The sequence below is a fragment of the Suhomyces tanzawaensis genome (genome assembly GCF_001661415.1).
Source record: "Suhomyces tanzawaensis NRRL Y-17324 unplaced genomic scaffold CANTAscaffold_8, whole genome shotgun sequence".
NCBI classification, from domain to species: domain Eukaryota; kingdom Fungi; phylum Ascomycota; class Pichiomycetes; order Serinales; family Debaryomycetaceae; genus Suhomyces; species Suhomyces tanzawaensis.
Window position 1 is genome coordinate 445943 of NW_017963643.1, and position 21006 is coordinate 466948.

General features: G+C 49.2%; 12 protein-coding genes across 12 annotated transcripts; 8 read left to right on the plus strand and 4 right to left on the minus strand.

The window, feature by feature from the left end:
• Nucleotides 1–310: 310 nt before the first annotated feature.
• CANTADRAFT_57220 (cyanamide hydratase) lies at nt 311–994 on the plus strand (the record flags this gene model as incomplete). The annotated part of the gene is made up of 1 exon (XM_020210670.1): nt 311–994. One exon carries the CDS (start codon nt 311–313, stop codon nt 992–994), a length of 684 nt encoding a protein of 227 aa, XP_020062240.1.
• A 349-nt stretch (nt 995–1343) lies between these two features.
• Nucleotides 1344–1711, plus strand: CANTADRAFT_92260 (dynein light chain; the record flags this gene model as incomplete). The annotated part of the gene is made up of 2 exons (XM_020211933.1): nt 1344–1365; nt 1461–1711. The coding sequence occupies 2 exons, from the start codon at nt 1344–1346 to the stop codon at nt 1709–1711; spliced, it is 273 nt and encodes a 90-aa protein (XP_020062241.1).
• A 221-nt stretch (nt 1712–1932) lies between these two features.
• On the minus strand, nt 1933–2499 carry APT1 (adenine phosphoribosyltransferase; the record flags this gene model as incomplete). Its single annotated transcript, XM_020207022.1, has 1 exon — nt 1933–2499. One exon carries the CDS (start codon nt 2497–2499, stop codon nt 1933–1935), a length of 567 nt encoding a protein of 188 aa, XP_020062242.1.
• Nucleotides 2500–2710: 211 nt separating this feature from the next.
• Nucleotides 2711–4729, plus strand: CANTADRAFT_326745 (uncharacterized protein). Its single transcript, XM_020208468.1, has one exon. It carries the CDS (start codon nt 2922–2924, stop codon nt 4554–4556), a length of 1635 nt encoding a protein of 544 aa, XP_020062243.1. The 5' UTR covers nt 2711–2921; the 3' UTR covers nt 4557–4729.
• Nucleotides 4730–5445: 716 nt separating this feature from the next.
• Nucleotides 5446–6819, plus strand: CLB2 (B-type cyclin; the record flags this gene model as incomplete). Its single annotated transcript, XM_020210627.1, has 1 exon — nt 5446–6819. The coding sequence occupies one exon, from the start codon at nt 5446–5448 to the stop codon at nt 6817–6819; it is 1374 nt and encodes a 457-aa protein (XP_020062244.1).
• Nucleotides 6820–7759: 940 nt separating this feature from the next.
• On the plus strand, nt 7760–10375 carry ESC4 (Esc4p; the record flags this gene model as incomplete). Its single annotated transcript, XM_020211270.1, has 1 exon — nt 7760–10375. One exon carries the CDS (start codon nt 7760–7762, stop codon nt 10373–10375), a length of 2616 nt encoding a protein of 871 aa, XP_020062245.1.
• Nucleotides 10376–10468: 93 nt separating this feature from the next.
• On the minus strand, nt 10469–12604 carry CANTADRAFT_27491 (epsin). Its single transcript, XM_020208123.1, has one exon. It carries the CDS (start codon nt 12217–12219, stop codon nt 10660–10662), a length of 1560 nt encoding a protein of 519 aa, XP_020062246.1. The 5' UTR covers nt 12220–12604; the 3' UTR covers nt 10469–10659.
• On the minus strand, nt 12323–13131 carry CANTADRAFT_327241 (uncharacterized protein). Its single transcript, XM_020208469.1, has one exon. It carries the CDS (start codon nt 12921–12923, stop codon nt 12474–12476), a length of 450 nt encoding a protein of 149 aa, XP_020062247.1. The 5' UTR covers nt 12924–13131; the 3' UTR covers nt 12323–12473.
• Nucleotides 13008–14294, plus strand: CANTADRAFT_27493 (uncharacterized protein; the record flags this gene model as incomplete). The annotated part of the gene is made up of 1 exon (XM_020208124.1): nt 13008–14294. A coding segment is annotated over exon 1 (955 nt), but the record flags the coding sequence as incomplete, so codon positions are not given.
• A 1937-nt stretch (nt 14295–16231) lies between these two features.
• On the plus strand, nt 16232–17572 carry DCW1 (putative mannan endo-1,6-alpha-mannosidase; the record flags this gene model as incomplete). The annotated part of the gene is made up of 1 exon (XM_020207023.1): nt 16232–17572. The coding sequence occupies one exon, from the start codon at nt 16232–16234 to the stop codon at nt 17570–17572; it is 1341 nt and encodes a 446-aa protein (XP_020062249.1).
• A 138-nt stretch (nt 17573–17710) lies between these two features.
• Nucleotides 17711–19546, plus strand: SNX4 (Snx4p; the record flags this gene model as incomplete). Its single annotated transcript, XM_020211271.1, has 1 exon — nt 17711–19546. The coding sequence occupies one exon, from the start codon at nt 17711–17713 to the stop codon at nt 19544–19546; it is 1836 nt and encodes a 611-aa protein (XP_020062250.1).
• Nucleotides 19547–19615: 69 nt separating this feature from the next.
• On the minus strand, nt 19616–20791 carry SIR2 (Sir2p; the record flags this gene model as incomplete). Its single annotated transcript, XM_020210649.1, has 1 exon — nt 19616–20791. One exon carries the CDS (start codon nt 20789–20791, stop codon nt 19616–19618), a length of 1176 nt encoding a protein of 391 aa, XP_020062251.1.
• Nucleotides 20792–21006: the final 215 nt, after the last annotated feature.

Here is a 21006-nt window from a genome sequence, read left to right on the forward strand (position 1 = left end):
GTCAGCACCGCACAGAAATCAGCACCGTAGCGAAGTCACAGTGCAGTTCAGCACCGCCAGCACCACCAGTCCAGCTGGCACTCCACCATAGGACGTTATATCCCTGCTTAACTCCACCACCACCAGACCCCGCCAGCCGCACCGTGGCACCAACTCCGTGCCAGCAATAGCCCCGGCTACATTTTGGTGGGGCACTCCCCGCAATCGTCCTAAATCCGCAGCGAGCTCCCGCTATATAATCCTGGCGCTCCCACAATCCGTGCAGCCATTGATTACCCATCGACCACCCATTGACCACCCATTGACCATCATGTCCCACTACGGCTTTGTCAAGATCTCCAGAGACGTGGCCCAGGCCATCCCCAACCCTAAGGCCCCTACCGCACAGACCACTACCGAGCTTCCCCAGACTCCGCTCGCTAGCTTTGTCCACAAGTACGCCCAGCAAAAGCTTCCAGCACCAGTTTTCAACCACTCGTTGAGGGTGTACTTGTACTCGCTCGCCATCATCAAGGACCAATTCCCTGAATGGAACCTCGACACCGAGGTCATCTACGTCACCAGCTTGCTCCACGACATCGGAACCACCGACGAGAACATGAACGCCACCAAGATGTCGTTCGAAACCTACGGTGGAATCATTTCGCGCGACTTGGTGTTGAAGGAGACTGGCGACAAGGACTACGCGGACGCAGTGGCAGAGGCCATTGTCAGACACCAGGACCTTGGTGAGAGCGGGTTCATCACCACCTTGGGGTTGATCTTGCAGATCGCCACCATTCTCGACAACGTGGGGTTGAACAGCCACTTGATCCACCCCGACACCTTGGATGCTGTCAACAAGAAGTTCTCCCGTGAGGGCTGGTTGAACTGCTTTGCTGGCGCCATCGACAGGGAAAACCGCGAAAAGCCATGGGGCCACACCAGTGCCTTGGGCGCGGAAGACTTCAGAAGAGGCGTTTTGGGCAACAAGTTGAAGTACGAGAAGCTCTAGTAGCGGAATCATATGACCGCGTCCGTCGCAATGTAAGCCAAAGGGGTAGCCAGACTATCCCATTTTGAACCAGAGATATATTTATGCACAATATATTATAATATCAGGTACATACTTGCGAGACCGTAGTTGATCATTTGTACGCTGAATGGCAGTAAGATGTTCGTTGAGTAGCAGGAGACCGCTTGCCTGGAATACACATTTGGCGATTTTCCAGCATGCTAGAGCCCCAGACTCCAGTGGTGGTACCCATACCTGCTTACGTAAGCACTGGCCGACATTTTCCGTTGATGCAAATTGCCTACACGAGCGACACACCACCTCCTTCCACTCCATACTACACACCAGCATGTCTGACTTGCAAAAGACCCGTAAGTACACCCGAACAGCCATCCCACCCGCACCAAATACTAACTGATGGACCCTTCTGGCCCCAGGCTTGCCTCTGGAGCCTCGGTCCCCACAGCCATATTGAAAGCATCCGATCTTCCTGAAGAAATACAAACCAAAGTGTTTGAATTGTCGTTGCAGGCCACCACATACAAAGTCGAGAAGGACATTGCCACCTTCCTCAAGAAGGAATTGGACCAGTTGTACGGCCCTACCTGGCATGTTATCGTGGGCAAGAGCTTTGGCAGCTATGTCACCCACGAACAGGGATACTTCATTTACTTCTATATTGGAGAATTGGCATTTTTAATCTTCAAGAGTGGTTAACGGTTTATGAATATATGATTGTGATACGTAGTGCTCGTAGGCCCTGGGCAGTCTAGACAGCGTAAGATCAAGTGCGTGATTACAAAGTATCGAGAGACTAGAGTATGGAGAAAGATGACCAGCTGGGTCTGGAAATCTCGTCGGCTGGAAGAATCTGACACCATCGTCACTATGGCTACTTTCAGTAGTTTGTGTACTTATTAAATAGGATGCTATCTAACCTAGTTGGACAACTTCTCGGGTTGTCCACTCAAGAGGGTGAAGACTGGCTTGCCCAATCTGTCTCTGCCCTTCAAGAAGTCCAACTCCAAAACGAAGAGGTACTCCACAATGTCACCCTTATTCAACTTGACAAGTTCACCAGCACCGTAGGCACTGCCACCGGTGGCCAAGATGTCGTCGACAATCAAGACCTTAGCACCTTCTGGGATAACCCCCTTTTGCATCTCGAACTTGTCGGAACCGTACTCCTTTTGGAACTCGACCTGGTGGACATCTCCTGGCAACTTTCCTGGCTTTCTGACGGGAACAAAGCCGGCATTCAAGGCCAAGGCCAAGGTAGGACCGAACAAGAAGCCTCTGCTTTCCAAACCCACCACGTAGTCAACCTTTTGGTCGCCAACGTGCAACTTGAAGGCGTTGACCAACTTTTGGAACAAGTCTGGTTTGGTGAAGATGGGCAAGAAATCTTCGAATAAGATCCCTGGCGAAGGGAAGTCGGGGATCTGCTTGAGGTTGGCCTTCAATTCTTTGGCCAATTCGGCGATTTCTTGTTGGGTAGAGGACATTCTGGATGGGTGAAGTTACAGTTCTTCGGAGGAGCACGGGCTTTTATTAGCTCGGGTCGTGCGCGGCAGAGGTGTCAAGATCGAGGGCAGGGGATCTGCAGGTTACCAGATGTCTTATCATCAGGTGTACGGAGGGAGATCCAACAGCGGCATTCGGGAGCCAGAAAGCTCGGAATTGCTGGTTACGCCTGGGGAACTAGCCATAGTCTAGCTACAGTCCTTCCAAGGCACCGGTGCTCCCTGGTGTCTGACTACTGTTGTCCGCACACTATCAGCTGTCACATGTTCTGCAGGTTCGTTTCTGAAGCCATGCATAGGGTCCCGATGTCGCGCGACATCGCATCTTGACGCGACACGCGTCCACAAACAAACGGCTCCACACAAACACTGACCAGAGAGATCGATCTAGCACCCCCAGCACCATGGCAATGGACTCCACACAGGACTTGCTCAGCAACTACCAGTCCACCCATGACGACAACCTCAGTCTATACTCGATTTCCGGCGAGCTGAACCACCAGTTGTCGGAGATGTACGACATGCTCGAGGACGACTCCATCGAAATACGGCGTTCCCAGTCGATCACCCAGTCGCCATTCAAGACCAGCAGTCCGTTGAGGCTCTCGCCTACCAAGAAGCTCAAAAACGACTACCAGGACCACATTTTCCGTGCTAGATCTGGCAATCTAGACAGTCCTGTCAAGAAGAAGCGACCGGACCTCGACTGGTCGCGGTTGGATCTTGAGGATTCGCCGAGCTACGACAGCATAGAGCATAAAATCGAGAGGTTTTTGGCGGGAAACAAGGCCCAGGGAGAGCCAGAGACGGCAGGACTCGAGGAGTTCGACAAGACAGAGTTGGTGATCAAGGAAACGCACAAACTCATCAACAACGTGCCTGCGTCGGTGCTGAACAACAAGGAGGGCGAGAAGTACTCGCAATTGCTTGGCTCGTCCTTGGCCAAGATCATCAAGTCGTTGGAAGCAGTGAAAAGCGAAAACAGAGCATTAAAAGGTGAACGAGACAGAGCCGGCGACAAGCATGCCCACGAGCGCGTACAGGCGGACGCAGCCATGGGCAGGCTCAAGACGCAGAACTCGCGGCTCGAGGAGGAGAACTCGCGATTGCGGGAAGATAACGCCCAGTTGACCCGCAAGCTCGGGCAGCAGGTACCACAGATCAATGCTCAGGTGGGGAAGGAGAACCAGTTGTTGCGGGAGAAGTTGATCAAGTACAAGAACCGGTCGAGCGAGCTCGAGCGGGAGGTGGAGGTGATGCGCGAGGAAATGAACAAGATTCGCGGTAGACTAGACAGTGTGGGACATGAGAGGAATCAGTCCCCACTAGGGAGTGCACCACCAGAGAGGAGTGTACCACCATCAGCATCATCAGCACCACCAGCCACGAATCCCCCATCTACAATTCCTTCATCAAGCACAATTTCATCTACAACTTCACTGGCGTCGCTCGCCCTGCTCATCGCGCACTTCTTGCGCCACGAGAGCGAGCACGAGCTCGTGCGTAGGTTGGCCCAGTACATTTCCGCAAACACATCACACCACCAGCCGCAAGCAGCGCCTGCCGTGCCAGAAGCAGCTCCCACCGCGCCAGAAACAGCGCCCACCGCGCCAGAAACAGCGCCCACCGCGCCAGAAGCAGCGCCCACCGTGCCAGAAGCAGCACCTCCCGTGCCAGAGTCTCCGCTCGTGGCGGTGTTGCACCAGTTAGTGGGCAAAATGCAACCGCACCAGGGCGACGCGCAGCTAGGGCGGCTCACTGCCGCAGTGGACGTCAACAACCAGTTGTTGGCGCGATTCATGGACCGCGAAGTCCCTCACGCCAGTAGCGACGGAGTCCCCCACGCAGAGACTGCCTGCCGCTGTGGTGGTGGTGGTGATGGTGGTAGTAGTAGTGCCGGTAGTGGAGGTGCGCAGTCGGACGAGGTGTTTCTCGAGGCCTCGCAACGGTTGGGGGCTCCTGCCAGCGCCTGTCCGCGATGCTCCAGCGTTCGCAACGACACGCTAAACCTTATGGGGGAGTACCAGTGGAGTGTTTAGTTAGATCTAAAATACGTCATTCCGATTCACGCATTGTGAGCGCGCTAGGCGAGCCGGCGGTCGCGTCGCGGCCGCTATTTTGGCCGCTATTTCGCAGTGCGCGCAGTAGCTCCAGCGACCAGGCTCAGTAACTGCCGCAGCGACCAGTAACTGCCGCAACCGTCGCGGTGGCTACACTTACACCAGGCTGGCACCAGTCTTGGACCAGCCATTGTTTCCACCAGAGCCAAGCGATGCCACCGTGGATCTGTGCTTCCACGCATGACTGGTTGGGCCGTTTCATCTGGTTACGTCTCTCCATCCCCAACGGGAAAAATAAACACTGCGCGCTCGCATGCCTCGAAGATCAGAGGATGGTACGAAACAGTACCACAGTAACGAGAGACAGTACCACGGGCACAGCTGCCACCACCAACGCTAGCCACCACCAATAGCCAGCCACCAGTAGCCAGCCACCAGTAGCCAGCCACCAGTAGCCTCCTCCAGTAGCCACGAAGCCCCACCACCCAACACCACCTCCATTCCCACCGCTCGCACTAGCCCCAGTCCCCCACCCGTTGCGCGCCCATCTTTTCTTTCTCTTTTCTTTCTCTTTTCTCGCGCCCATCTCCCTACTTCCAGTAAATTAACAACACCACAAAGCCACTTTGTTATGGAATTGCTTGTATTGTAGCTGCTCCTGACACCGTCGCAACCACCGCAATTGGCATGCCCTGAAATAGCACCGTCGCCAAATCGCACAAAGCTGCTCCCACAAAACACTCCCTGGCCTCCACACAGACGAGTGTTCCTCATCAACTATCCACTCCTTTTGGCATCTACTCCACCACCACCACCAACACCACCACCAGCACCTCCACCCCAGCACCCGGCTAGTTCCACCACCCTGATGCCGCAAACCATCACCAACGAAAACGACTACAGACTAACCCGGTCCAAGGGCTTGGTGCCTGTGCCTTCCGTGGACGACGACGCTGCCAGCGACGCTGCCTCCGCCAGCGTGCCCCCAGTGCCTGCCCGCCAGTACTTGGGCGACGTCTCCAACCAGTACGGAGCAGCTGGCGCCAAACAGGCCCCCAAAAGACGTCCGTTGGGAGGCGACCACGCTCCGTTACAGCAGCGCACAAACGCCCTCCCCAACCTGCAACAACACCCCCAACAACCCTCCCTAGCATCCGACGACAAGCCCACCTCGCACACGTCCTCCGACTCCGACCCTCCCCCAGCATCCAAACTCCAACCCTCTGCATTGGCCGTGCCCTCGCGATTGCCCCAGAAGAGACAGGCCACCGAGTCGTCCACCAACTTGGTGGAAAAGCTCCACTCGTCGTCCACCACCACCCACAAGAAATCGCGTCTCATCGACTACGAATGGCAGGACCTCGACGAGGAGGACTTGGACGACCCGTTGATGGCCAGTGAGTACGTCTCTGACATCTTCCACTACTTCTACGAGTTGGAACTGCGCATGTTGCCCGACTCCCAGTATCTCTACAAGCAGAAGCACCTCAAGCCCAAGATGCGGTCCATTTTGGTGGACTGGCTCGTCGAAATGCACTTGCGCTTCCGGTTGTTGCCGGAAAGCTTGTTTTTGGCCATCAACTTGATGGACAGATTCATGTCCTTGGAGGTGGTCCAGATCGACAAGCTCCAGTTGTTGGCCACCGGATCTTTATTCATCGCCGCCAAATACGAGGAGGTGTTCTCCCCCTCGGTCAAAAACTACGCATATTTCACAGACGGCTCATACACCGAGGAAGAGATTCTCCAAGCCGAAAAGTACATTCTCACTATCCTTAATTTCGATCTTAATTACCCCAATCCGATGAACTTCTTGAGAAGAATCTCCAAGGCCGATGACTACGACGTCCAGTCCAGAACCTTGGGTAAATACTTGTTGGAAATAACAGCTATAGATTACAGGTTCATTGGTCTCAAGCCCTCGTTATGCTGTGCTTCGGCCATGTACTTGGCAAGATTAATATTGGGAAAGTCTCCCGTGTGGAATGGTAACTTGATACACTATTCAGGCGGATACCGCGTCAATGATATGAAGGTGTGTGCGGAGTTGATTTTCCAATACTTAATATCGCCCGTCGAACACGACGAGTTTTTCAAGAAATATGCCACAAGAAAGTTCATGAAAGCTAGTATTTTATGTCGTAGCTGGGCAAAGAAATTCCATTCCGAGGGCAAGGACTTATTTGATGAGAGGTTATCCACACACAGAATCACCCTCGAGGAACCAGTTTCCAAAGAGTAATCAGGGGGATCCCTCCATATATCCTAATGTCCACATCAATTAGTCCTTACGAACCATTCATCATAATAGAGCCAGTCATTTCCTTAAGTCATGAACTTTTCCTTCACTTCCTAATGATTCGTCTTACATGCTTAAATCTTCAGATCCAATAATTCGTTAAAATCTGCATTGACACCCGTCACGTTTGTTTCCTTTCATTTTCATTGATTTACCTTTAGATAATATACATTGCTAAGAACTGGCCAGTTTACTGGATGTAGAAAAGGCACATTATCGTCTGTGTTAGTGCGAGAAAGCTTGCTGTGTTCTTGTTGGTGGATCATGATTTCCGATTGCTCAGAAGCAGTCCATTGATTATTGTATCTTCGAACCTCAAGTAGAGAAAGTTTAGATAGCACCACAATGCGTACTTCACGCCATTAAAATTGAGTAACATGTATTCGAACAAGCGATTTCTATGTGGTGCTCTTCTCATTTCTGTATGGCGAGTAGTCAAATTAAGCAGAATGGGCCAGGATTCGGAAATGTTTTAGTCTCCAAATACTCGTTGATATGATACTCGTTGATTGGTATCGTTAGCAATTGCTACTTTCAAAGGGAAAGACTCCAGTTAAATCGCATTATTCATTACTTCACTCAGCTACCAAACCTCTACTTTGAATCTTGAAGCGTTGTAGTAGCGACTCCCAGTTCCAATTTCCATACTGGCTGCGAAATCCGAATCGAAAAAGTGCCTACGTTTGAACGCCACAGAATATGAATACAATTGATTATTTTGGTAATGCCACAGATCGTGCTGATGTATCGAAGCCACTCTCTTCTTCCTTGAGTCCCGATTGGCTCCCTAGTGACTGATGGCCTCCATCGCCAGAAATCAACTTCACGTGATCAAACACTACGCGTAAACGCGTGCCATCAACACGATTCCATCATCATTCATATGTGGCAAGGTTCGGTATTTCTAGTTATCCAGTCAGACGCATTTCCACTCCTGGAAGTGAAGGATCTTCTTGAATCTTCTGGGGCCAAAGTTATCGTCAAATACGACTACGAAAACAGCACCAACTTCCTAGAGCATATTGACAAAGATGGTGTCTCCTCGTCCAGCAACAAATCTGGTCTAATCACCCATATTATCACCGACAGCGTCGAGTTCATCGAATACGACTTGGCCAGAAGTGCCATGATCCCCATAACGACACCAAAATGGGTGTACGAGTCTATCGCTGCCAAACGAACCCTCAATCCCAAACTCTACAACCCAGACCCAAAGCTCTTTTTGAAGGACTGCTTTGTATGCGTGGCAGACAATTTGCCAGAGGGAGACAAGGAGGTGATCTACGGAGCCGTCAGTGCCTTTGGTGGGAGCTATTTGGACGCGTTGACCCGCTACACCACCCATTTGATTGCGTTGGACCTCACCAATGAGAAGAGTATCATCGCCTACAGTGCTGTGAACGGGCCCCAAGAGGAGCTGCTAGACATCAAGATCGTGATGCCCCACTGGGTGGACCACTGCTTGACCATGGGCAACAAGTTGGATGAAACTCCATATCTTTTGACATCCAAGGAAAAACAGAAGTGGGAGTATTCGACCCCTGATTTGAATCTTTTGATTAGCCACGAAGACTTGCCCGTTGGAACCCAGTTCAGCTCTAAATTCTTCCAGGAGAAATCTTTTTATATTGCCCCAGACTATAACTTGTCAGAAAGATTGACTGGTTCGATCAAGACATTGATCGAAAACCATGGGGGGAAAGTATCCCCAAGATTTGATATCGAGACCGTTGATGTGTATATAGGAAAATACCGGTCAGGAAATGCTTATCACCATAGCTGTCGATCCAAACGAATCATTGTGGGTAACATCAACTGGTTGTATGGCATTATTGTGACCGAAAAATGGGTGTTGCCCAAGAACTCAAACTTGCTTCATTACCCACTTCCACTTCAGCTGTTGCCAGCCTTCAAAGATTTGGATATTTCCGTCACCAACTATAGCGGAGATGCCAGAACCTACCTTTCAAAATTAATCACCACCTTGGGGGGTAATTTCACAAAGACCATGACTAAAGAGAACCACTACTTAGTGGCAGCTAAGGCAGAAGGTAAAAAATATGACACGGCAAAGTTCAAATGGTTGGATCTGAACGGGGAACAAAAGGTCAAAATTGTTAATCATTTATGGCTCGAAGAGTGTTACTCCAAGTGGGAGCTATTGGACGCTTCAGATCCGAAGTACCAATTCCTTGGAAATGGTAAGGATGGCGTAGAAGCATTGCTAGGCAGGACAAAACTAGATGAAACGGTGGTGAGGAAATGGGAGGTCGAAGAAGAGAAGTCCGAGGCTGCCGATATCGGCGACAGCGAGGATGAAAACTCCCAAGAAATGGGAAAGAAGGAAGAGCTTGTGGAACCGGCTAGCGCCCCAGAGGCAGTAAAGGTCAACACCGAAAATCCCAAAAGCCAAGAGTCTATTGATGATATTGTGGATAAATCGGATAACAATGGTTTAAAGAAAACCCCACAACAGGAAAGTACGAAGACACCAGATTTAAATGCTATTGATGACAATGGTATAAAACCAAGAGAGGGTAGATCAGCTGCCAAAAAAGCGGCCATGAAGCTCCACACTGACATGTCAGATTTGAATCTGTACCAAGAAATGTCGAAGAGCTCTAGAAAGATGAAAACTTACATGCAAGAATTGGAGGGAACTTTAACACCTTCTAAAAGAACCACTTCGGAAGAACTGGAAAGTAAATCATCCAAAAAACCTAAGAAAGCTACTCAAGAACCGGGAAGCAAAACACAGGAACAACCTCTGGTAGTCGCAATAATGACAGGTTGTGAGCTGGACTTAACATTGAGCAAAGCAGATATTGCAAAGCTCTTGTCTCTCGGTATCAGAGTGCTTTCAGATTTCCTGAACAAGTACCCCATCAATACTTTAATAGCTCCCAAGATCTTGAGAACCGAGAAGTTTTTGCGAAGTTTGAGTAAAGTGGAGAAAATCGTACACCCAAACTATTTAGGAGAGATTCTCAAGAAATGTTCTGGAGATTCTTCTGCCAGCAGAGAACTGATTTCGATGGAGTTCAACATAGATCATTATTCCTTGGATAAGTTCGTGCCCATTAAGGATATTAACACGGAGCTTGGGCTTCCCAAACAGTCAGATGGACTTCAAAAACTCCTTCAATCTGACCTACATGGCATTTTATTCAGGGAATTGAGTTTGAATCTCTCAAGCAATTTGAATGGTGGCTTTGATGTCATTTCAAGAATCTTGAAGGACCATGGCTTGAACAAAGCTCAGGCCATTAATGGAAACGCGACAGCAGCTGCCTTGGAAAAGTCGTTAATCCTGTCCAGAGATGATGAGGAACAAGTGATTCTCGTAGCTCACAGTAGCAAGGATACAAAATTGAAGAAGAGTTTTCAGAAATTGATTAAAGATAAGAAGGTGCAAGGAGTAATCATTGAGTGGGACTGGTGTGTTAAGAGCATATTTGCAATGCAATTGCAAGCATACAAGGGCTATGAGTTGAAGTGAGCTTGAGTCAAGTAATGTAATATAATACAAAAACAATTCACTTTACTAGGATCACAGTAGATTAAACGAATTGCCTACGGAAGTATGTATAACTTGTAGCCTATATTATCATGTTACAATTGCCAAGGGGTTGGTACTGGTCAAGAAGCTGTTTGATTGTAATACATTTACTCACAAAAACTGTATAGATGATACGAAGAAGAAAAGATTTTCAGACCAATCTCTAGGATTGATCGCTGGGAATGGGTCCGTTACCAAAGTAAGAGATAGTCTATATGTATAACTCAAATATCTATCAAGCTAGGACCGTCGTTCCTCTTTTGAGTGTTTGGTTGGTTACCAAATCCATAACCAGTGTATGCTGGATTAATAGATTGCTGTTGCTGTTGCTGTTGTTGCTGCTGTTGAGGTTGTCCTTGGTAACCGATTCCAACATTCAAGAATGGATTTCCTGTGGCGTTGGAGCTCAATCTCACTTCATTCAGTTGTTGCTTGTAACCTGTACCGCTTGAGTTTATAAAATTCTGAGTTTGTGTGTGTTGGTGAGGAATTCTATTAGCTCCAGTGTTACCAAAGGTGTCAATACCAGTACCTTGGGCCAATAAATTGTTCAATTCTGAATGAGTAGAATCGTTGAACTTCGAAGATGAGGTATTTTGGGGTTTGAGTTGCGTGGGCTGGGTGTAAAATTGGGGTTGAGATTGTTGAGGCTGCTGAGGCTGCTGAGGTTGTTGTTGGAATTGGTTTTTGTCCGATAATTCGTTCAATGATTGGGATTGTGGCTGGCTTTGTGGGCGGTCGGACGACATCGCAAATGGATTGTTGTTTCCTGTCTTCAATGGCTGCAAAGACTGCTGGGGTTGTTGCTGTTGTTGCGATTGACCGAAGTTGAAGCCGGTGAATTGGGGTTGTTGCTGCTGGAATGGTTGCTGTTGTTGCTGCTGGGCATACTGTTGTTGAGCCAACTGTTGCTGGTATTGGTAATCAGGCTGGAAAGTTTGTTGTTGATACAAGCCGGTGGCAATTGGGTTTTGTATAGGGTTTCCAAACATGTCATACTGTTGCTGGGGCTGGGATTGCTGGACATAGAATTGTTGAGGTTGGTAGTAACCGGTGTTGATGGCGTACTGTTGTTGGGGACCGTCATCCAAGTCCAACAAGTTTTGGTTCTGCAGGTGGCTCTGCTTTCTCATTTCCTCTTCTTCCATGGACAACTTGAGGGCAGCTGCCAAGTCAGGGTCGTTTTCGTCCTCAAACTTGCGGCGTTTCTCGTCTTCGGCAGTTATGCGGGAGATTTCCAAGGCACGTTCCAAGTCTTCATCGTAGGGCTGGTCTCTAGGGGGTCTAGTGGTGGTGTTTCTTCTGGATCTGTTAGGACGGGAGCGTCTGCCGTCCTTGGCGTCTGCTGCGAGCGATCTTTCGTGTCTCAATCTCTCGTCGTCCCGCAAGAGCGAAACCAACTCCTTGGCCTTGACCCGGATGATGGCGCCCTGGTCGTTGTCTGCCTCGTCGATGTGGATGAACTCTCTCAACGTCTTGATAATGTAGAGGTTGTCCTTGGACCAGAGCACACACTTTTCCGATCCGAATCTCACCAAGTAGTCCAATACTGTGAGCGACTTGGCCACATGGCGCCAGTTCTTGCCCTTGTCGTTCAATCGACGGTCCAACATGTCCATGATTTCCATGAAGTCTGTCTGCGACGTGTAGGTGTACGACGAGATCTCTTCCATGTCGTAGGTGGTGGGTCCCGAAGGGTCGTTGGAGGTGGCGTTTCTGACCAACACCTGGACTGATGAATAGCCGCTGGCCACATTCTTGATGGAACGGACAATCTTAGACATTCTGGCTGTGCTGTTTTGGTTCTATGGATGTGCTACGCCGATTGGTCTAGGGATGGATTAGTGGGGGTAGTGGGGAGTAGTGGAGGAGGTCGTGGTGGATCGTCAATTGGTGGTGGTAGTCCCCGAATGATCAATCGTGGTGCGCGCACACCCTGGTACGATGGACGAGGAGGCTGGGTAGGAGAGGGAAGGGAGAGGGAGGGTGTGAGGGCCGGAGAGGGTGCGAGAGATGGTGGTAAGAGGGATCTATGGTGTTAGGAGGGGTCTACGGCCGTACGAGGGGCCTGTGTCGGTCTGGTGGCCACGGCTCGCCAGTCTGGTTGGTCTGGTGAAAGTCGGACTCCGCAATCGACGGCCACTGCGGCTGCAGCGGGGCGCCGGGAAGATACCGATAGTGACACGTCACGTGAGCACAGATCACGTGACAGACTTTCCACCTGGCCCCTTTTCCCACTGGCCCTATCGCCCACTATAACTTCCCAACGAGGCCCCGTGCTCGACCTGCTGCCATTCCATGGCCAGCTTCTGTCACCCGCGCTTTTTTCAGTTCGCTCGACCGGTGAAAATCCACCACCTCTGGCTGGCCCATCGCCCGTCAGAACCACTCGTAGTCTCCTCTCCTTCCTCCCATTCGTCCCCCAACTCTTCGTGGTCGCCACCGGTGTTTTTTGGCACTGCCAATTTGGCGACTGCACGTGATCCATTTTTTACTTCACCATGGAAAATAACTACTGGGGAAAAATTTTCCCCAATTTCTTTGTAAGTAATCCCCGTGTACTCCCTGGCCCCCCCAGATCCATCAGCTACGCAACAACCTGCTCTGCACCCATCAATCCACGCTCGATTTGCAAATACCTCCATTTGCTGAACTGCCGCTACCGTTCTCACTGCTACAAAGTCAACAGTGCGATTTTTCAGAGCGAACCGTCTTCTAAGACAGACTAAGTTACTGAGTTAGAGACCACGGCTCCAGCTTGGATAGAACACACCATTGGCCCTCTGAGCGCCTGCCACTCCTTCCACACCACCCTAGTTTTCATCCCTGACCAGGTATTTGCTGATTCTGGCCCCACGTTAAGCATCAAAACAACCACAACACCCAGATAGTTCCTGATCCATCATGTCACACGAAGTCAGAAGATGCCGTCGTTGTAAGAGAAAGAGACTCGACGACGAGCCTCCAGAAGTCATGCAGTATCGGACGTGTGCCAAGTGTAGAATCATCGAAAGAAACAAGAAAAACTCCAGAAAGCCATTGGCCGAAGAAACCATGCTTTACGGGCTCAAGCAGTTCAAGGAGCAGAGTTTGACGGGAAATTTCATGGAGGAAGAAGGGTTGTTGAAAGACGACTTTTTCAGAAGATTCCATAACAAACCGTTCAACTACGAGCGGGAAATCAACGAGGTCCTCAGCAATCCCAATTACGTGAGTCCAGTGGTCCAGGCTGCTACCGCTGCTCCCACCCACACCCCAGCTTCGAGCCAGCAGTACACGTTCAAATCTGCCACCATTCCAATCCAGGCATTCACCTCCGTTCCACAACAATCCAACTACACCCAGACTCCCGGAAGAAACTTGCATGTGCAACAATCATACAAGCCCCAAGGACAGCAGCAGCAGGCAATCCAGCCCCAGCAGTTCCAAAACGCACAGATCTCCCAAATTAAGCCATTCCAACCTTTACCAAAAATCAACAAACTAGAGCTTCCTAACTACTACAAGCGTAAGCACTATGATTACGCTGAGATCGAAACAAAAGAAGAAGATATCTACAGCGAGTTGTCGAAATTAGGAAATAAGGGCGAGGAAGAAGATGGTAATATTACTAAAGACGTCGATCCGTACTCTTACAAGAATGTGTATTATGATTTCCAAAAGTTCTTGGTGACTATCTTGGAAAAGAAGAAAAACAACGAAAACATCACCAACTTAGTGTACCTCAAGGAATTTAACGAAGACTTCACCAGTAATTTGGGTAAGTTTGATTCTACAGTGGGCAAGAGTGAGTCCAATAACAGCAACATGCTCAGATTGACCGAAAAACAGGTCAGGACCCACTTATTGAACAACTTGAAGTCACTTTACATTGAGCCAATAATAGCAATTGTGGGCATCGAGTTCAACCAAATCTCCACCAACTTGAATGATATCAAGAACACTTCATCCATCAAGAGTTTCTACAACTTCATCTATCTGGGATTTTCCGAGCAAAACCACGAGCAATTGATAAAGATCAAGAACTCGTCAGTGTACTTCAATTACAACCGCAAGCACAATTTGTTGATCGTCAAGGTGAACCATCAAATCTTCAAGCCCAGCAACACCAAGTATTCTATTGAGGTCAAGGACAAGGTCAGTGAGATATTCAACAAGTTGAAGTATGAACGGACCGAGATTCCTGGCGGAAGTATTGACTATAACTTGGCAACTGCCAAGGTGGTGTACGACAAGTTGATCGGAGTGTTGGATTTGTTTCCTGAGGAGGTTCAACTGTTCTTGAAGAACATGAGCAAGGATGCGTTCATCAGTGATTTTGTCAACTTTGAAGAGGTGTTTGGAGTTTATGGCCATGAAGAAGAGGAGGAAGAGGAGGAGGAAGAAGAAGAAGAGGAAGAGGAAGAAGAAGATGCCAGCGACGACGATTTCGAGGATGAGAGTATTCTCAAGAGCAAGAGTCTCGAGGCCGAGGCCGACACCGACGAGGAGAGCGAAGAGAACACTCATTCTTCAGGTTTGCCTCTTGGGCAGGTTAACCATATCAATTCGGTGCTCAATGCTCGAGGCGACTACAAAAAGGAGGGCACTGCTGAGATCTTGGATCCTGCGTTCAAGTAGAGGATAGGAAGAAGATGATTGGGAGGGGATTTGATGGTAGAGGACAGTTATCGGAGTGACTTACAAGCATTTCTGTGTCAAACGAGACATATTCCCATGACTTGAAACAAGAAGGGATGAGAGAAGCTATTGAAGTGACTTAGATGAGAGTCTCTACCACAGCCCTGCTTGGTGCACGTTTTGGACTACATTCCGGCGTTCCCTTCTCGTGTATAGTAGAGTAAATGTATCAGTATCAAGCGAGTAGAAATGGGGAAGGGGTGCTAGAATCGAGGAGGCACGGCACCAGCTGGTATAGCATATAGAAGAGTGCTGTACCAGTTATGCACCAGGTACCACCACCAGATAGCTTAGTTATTATCACCAGTGAAATCCCAGCTTACCCATCGCATTCAGCTTACTAGACCTCATCGCACCCCATAGATGTTCTCTTAATTGGCCTGACAACTCCTCAATATGACCAAGAACAGCTGTTAACCTGTTCAAAACCACTTCACATAAATGTAATCGATGACACTAACAAAACTGCATGTTATATCTGGACCCCACAACTTGGCTGATATAATTTCTAGAGAACTATGCTATTACATCAGGAGTTCAAATATGGCCCAAAAATAGGCTATGATGAGTCGCTAGAGCTCATCTTCTTTCTTATATGCTACTATGGTTGAAACACCAGGGCATAGGATCTATACTTTAGTAGACTATTTTACAGTGAATAGTACTATACACCCTCTCATTTCTAGCACCAGGCAGTTATCGAGCGGACAGCTCAACTTCATTACTGTTCTAGCTAACATCCAGGGAACAGCTCAAATTTAATGCCTTCTCGCAATAGCCCAGTTACAAGCAACCATCAATGCCGATCCCACTAATCTGCTCATCTGCTCGCACTACCCCATACTCAGCCTGGATCGGACACCGACGCCAGGACCCGCCCACAACTGCCACCAGGCTGGCCCAGCTGGCACCAGGCCGGTCCCGCTAGTGACTGGTGGTACTGGCTCGCCACTGCCATCGCTTCTGCCATCCCTCTGAGTACCTGCCCTTCCCTGTACTCAGCCTACCTTGGCTTGGCCTTGGCTCCCCCTGCCACGCGTATTTCCCACCTGCACTCCCAGCTGACGTTTATGAGAACTGGCAAATCTCACTAACCATCCAGACTACCCTCGCTAGATGAAGCTCCATCCATACATCATCCTCGCCTCCGTGGTGGGCATGGTCCAGGCGCTCCATATGGACACCAACAACCTCACCAACATCAAGCAAAACGCCGCACTTGTGGCCGATGGGCTCATGAACTACTACGACGGCTACCGCCGTGGAGGTACCATCGGAAAGTTCATCCCTCCCTACTATTGGTGGGAGGCAGGTGGCGCCTGGGGCTCGTTGATCGACTACAGTTACTACATGGAAAACAACACCTACCACGACGTCATCCAGCAGGCGATGGAGTACCAGACAGGAGACGACTATAACTACATTCCCTTGAACGAGTCCACCACCGAAGGAAATGACGATCAGGGCTTTTGGGGCGTGGCTGTGATCGCTGCGGCCGAGAAGAACTTCACCAACCCCAAGGACCCCAAGAAGCAGTGGCTTGCGCTCGCCCAGGCGGTGTTCAACACCATGAGTGCCAGATGGGACCCCGAGCACTGCGGTGGAGGGTTGAGATGGCAGATTTTCCAGTGGAACTCGGGTTACAACTACAAAAACTCGGTTTCCAACGGGTGTTTGTTCCACATCGGTGCCAGGTTGGCCAGATACACTGGAAACGATTCTTACGCTGACTGGTCCGAAAAGGTATGGGACTGGATGATAGACTCCGATTTGATCATCCCCGGCCCCTACTGGAAGATTGTTGATGGGCTCGAGGTCGACAACTGCTCGGACATCTCGCCCTACCAGTGGACCTACAACCACGGGTTGTTCTTGGCTGGCTGCGCCTACTTGTACAACTACACTGAGGACGAAAAATGGAGAAACAGAACCTTGGAATTGTTGAAGGGAGCCGTGGTGTTCTTTGGCACCGAGTACGACATCATGTACGAGGCTGCGTGCCAGCCCTCCAATACCTGTAATCAGGATCAAAGATCGTTCAAGGCGTACTTCTCGCGGTTCTTAGGGTTGACCATGACCTTGGTGCCTGAAACCGAAGCTGTCATCAGGCCCTGGCTCGTCAATGCAGCCAACGCTGCTGCCAACTCGTGTTCTGGTGGTACTGATGGTGTCACCTGCGGCTTGAACTGGTTCACAGGCGGCTGGGACGGGAAATTCGGGTTGGGTGAGCAGATGTGTGCGTTGGAAGCCATGACAAATCTCCAGGCCAACAAATTCCCTATTTACACCGCCACCACTGGTGGATCGTCCCAGGGCAATCCTGCTGGAGGCTACGCGGTCACCAACACCAACGCCAGTCCCTTGAAATTGGGTGCTGGCGATACTGCCGGAGCAGGCATTATCACCGCCATCATCGGGGTGTCCATCGTGGCCTCGGGTGTCTGGCTTGTTCTCTAGTATAGTAATTGACATATAGTACGATCTGGCGTAGACGAGTCACGTGATATAGGTCACGCGAACTCCCTCCTGCGCACCTGAGGGCTCCCCAAAATTAATTGCCACACTCAACCCTTATTGCTAACACAATCCTCTACCATGAGCTCCGAGGACCAATTCACGTCGATCCAGTGGGACCGTGGCGAGATCGACCACCCGCCAGCCTCCCCCTCCGTTTCCGGTGCCCACAGCCTGATTCCGGAAGAAATTGAAGACACCCACAAGTTGCACCAAGAGGAACAACCCCACGAAGACCCCGTCGAGGAAGCCCCTAAAGAGCAATTGACGAATCCTGTGGAACCCCCACACCAAGAAGAAGCCGCTCCAACTTCTCCTGAGCTTGAAGCACCAATTCCTCACCCTGAGACCAGGCCTAGTCCAGAGCCAGCCACCACCACCGATAACCACACCGAAGATGCTGACCAGACAGAAACCACCATTGTCTCTTCTCCTGCACCTTCTGTATCAGACAAGGGTGCTACGAGCGACAATAACAAGGATACGGGTGCGGCAGACGAAGCCATTGCAGCCCAGTTTGAGAAGTACTCGATCGCGGCCACCGTGACTACCCCCATAAGAGATGTTGATGCCAGCTCCAAACCATTCATCTCATATTTATTAGCCACTACAACTGATCATCCCGCAGTGTTAAAGCTCTCGACCCTGAAGAAAGACCCCAGTGCTACCATCAAGGTGCGTAGAAGATACGGAGATTTCCGTATACTTCACGACTGTTTGACAAATGACTATCCAACGCTATTGATACCCCCAATGCCTTCAAAACTGAGCTTCAAATACTTGACGGGTGACACCTTCAGTACCGAGTTTGTCCACAAGAGATTGCACTCGCTTGACAGATTTGTAAAGTTCATTCTCCAACACAAGTATCTTTCCCAGCTGTCCATTTTTCACTTGTTCATAAGTGATGCCAATGACTGGACCACCTTTACCAAAAACTTAAAGATTAACTACAAGGACGAAGATGCCAACGGAGGATTCGTCAATAAGGTTGTGAATGAAGACCTCATCACAGAAACCGTGATGAATTTCTTGACTCCTTCCAAGCACAAGAGAGAAACCAACAAGGATATCTTAGAAATCAATGATAAATTGAAGAGACTATACGAGAACTTGGTTAAACTCGATAAGATTTTTGTCAAGTTGAATAAGAAAAACCATGACTTAAGCATTGACTACGAACAATTCCTGGCACAAATTATGAAGTTGTCCATCCTTCAGCTGGTAGACCAAAATCAGTCAGAACCATCTACTCCTTCAAAAAGAACAAGCGTAGGAGAAAACGATTCTATTTTGAACAACTTCAAAATATTTTCCTCCTCCCTAGACTATTTCCTGAAGAACTGGTCCGAGTTGCATCATTATATCGACGAGTCTTTTTTGGTGGCCCTTAAGGATTGTGCCAAATACATAGCAAGCTTGACAAATTTGATTGAGCTTCAGCATAATAAGAAGATAGACTTGCAAGTACTACAGGATTATCTCAATAAGGCTAGATCGGAGTTGGCTAATCTTGGGGGTGGCGGAAGTCACCAGCACCATCCACCACCAACACCAGTGATGAATCATAATTCTGGTGGCTTGGTTAACAATACAACACAGCTCATAAAAGATACATTGTCTACATCGGCCACTGCCCATATTGGCTCTACAGTTAGTGACCAAAAGGTGCAGAAATTACAGCAAAAAACTATTCAATTGGAAAACGAAATTGAAGCTCAAACTAAATTGGTCAATGATTTAACCCACAAGATAATCACCGAGGAGTATCCAAATTGGGACAGATTCAACCGCAATGAATTGAAAGCAAGTATGTTGGGGTTGTGCGACCAAGAGATCAAGTTCTACAGGGGCTTGGTTGATAACTGGAGCGATGTTGAACTGAAGTTGGTCCAAAGATTGGATGAACTAAAATGAAGCGTTACAAAGTTGCCAGTCCAGCTTTTGTTATTTATCCATTCTAGTTTAAACTAACTTGCCTTAGCATTACTTTACCCTATATATACTTCTATCCAGCTCGTCTCTTTCAATTCTAATTTCATTTTCATTACAGTAATCTTTGTTGGGTATATCCCAATCTTTCCCGAGTATTTTCGAAATATAAGAAGCAGTATCGTCACTATCGCCAAGTAACTTCAAGTCGAATTTCTTACCTGGTAGGTCATCTTTGTTGATCAAGATACGAGGAATGTAACTGGGTACTCTGTCTATGATTCCAGCCACTGGATAGACCTTTAGCGAGGTTCCAATCACCAAGACCAAATCGCAGTCGTTGATATCGCTTTTGATTGATCCATGGAAGTTTTTGGGTAACTCTTCCCCAAAGAAAGTGATATCCGGCTTGATCACACCATAGTTGATTGCGACTTCGTCGTTCATACTGATATCTTTATAGCAGGAGAAACACCTTGGGACCTGTTTATGTCTGATATGATCAAAGATCATGGACCCAGAGTATTTGCTGTGACAAGTTATGCAAGTGGCTGTTCCAAACGAGCCGTGACATTGGACCAATTTGTGCTTGGGGATGCCGACTCTCGACTCCAAATTGTCGATGTTTTGGGTGTAGTCTCGGAGTAGTTTTCCCTTGTCTTGAAGTAATTTAATGAAAGAATGCAAAATGGTGAATCTGTCCTCTGGGGGAAGAATCATGTGGGCTATGGAGTAGAAGATGTTGGGGTTGCGGTTGAATGTGTCGATGTTGAACACTTCCTGGGGGTCCTTCAAGTTCAAGTGCTTCAACTGGGTGTACAATCCCTTGAACGACCGGAAGTCAGGAATGCCCAACGGAGTCAGGATGCCTGCACCTGTGATTACCATGATTTTCTTAGCAGTCTTCAAGTGGGCCAACAAGTTTTCAAACGAGTATATGGGGGCTGGCGTGGAAGTACGCGACACCACGATCTTGTCGTTGATCAAGAGATTCATGAGCACCTTGACCACCTGCTTGGGAGTCAACGACTCCACGGTACGAAGCAGGTACTTGGAGTATCCCAAGTCGAGAATCAACTTACAGAGATCGGCTTTGGAGACGGTGGATGGAATGAACTGGGTCAAGAACAGCATGACTCCGTGCTGCTTCAAGTAGCTGCGATACTTTCGGTTCAACTTGCGATCAGGCTTGTAGACAGCCACATGGTCGGTGTAGGTGACAGGCCCCATCAGGAACACTGGTGGAGCTCTGGACGGTATGGGGGACCCGCTGTGGACAGACGGTGGTGCAACCGCACTGATAGGAGCCGGAGTTTGGAGGAAAACACGGGAGTCTGCGGAGACATCGCTGTCAGTTAGCGAGGGAGACTTCAGCAGAGCAGTGAGAGTCGTTGGAGGCAAGCTCTTGGGCGTCTGGGCCCATATTTGCGGACTGATGTCGTTGC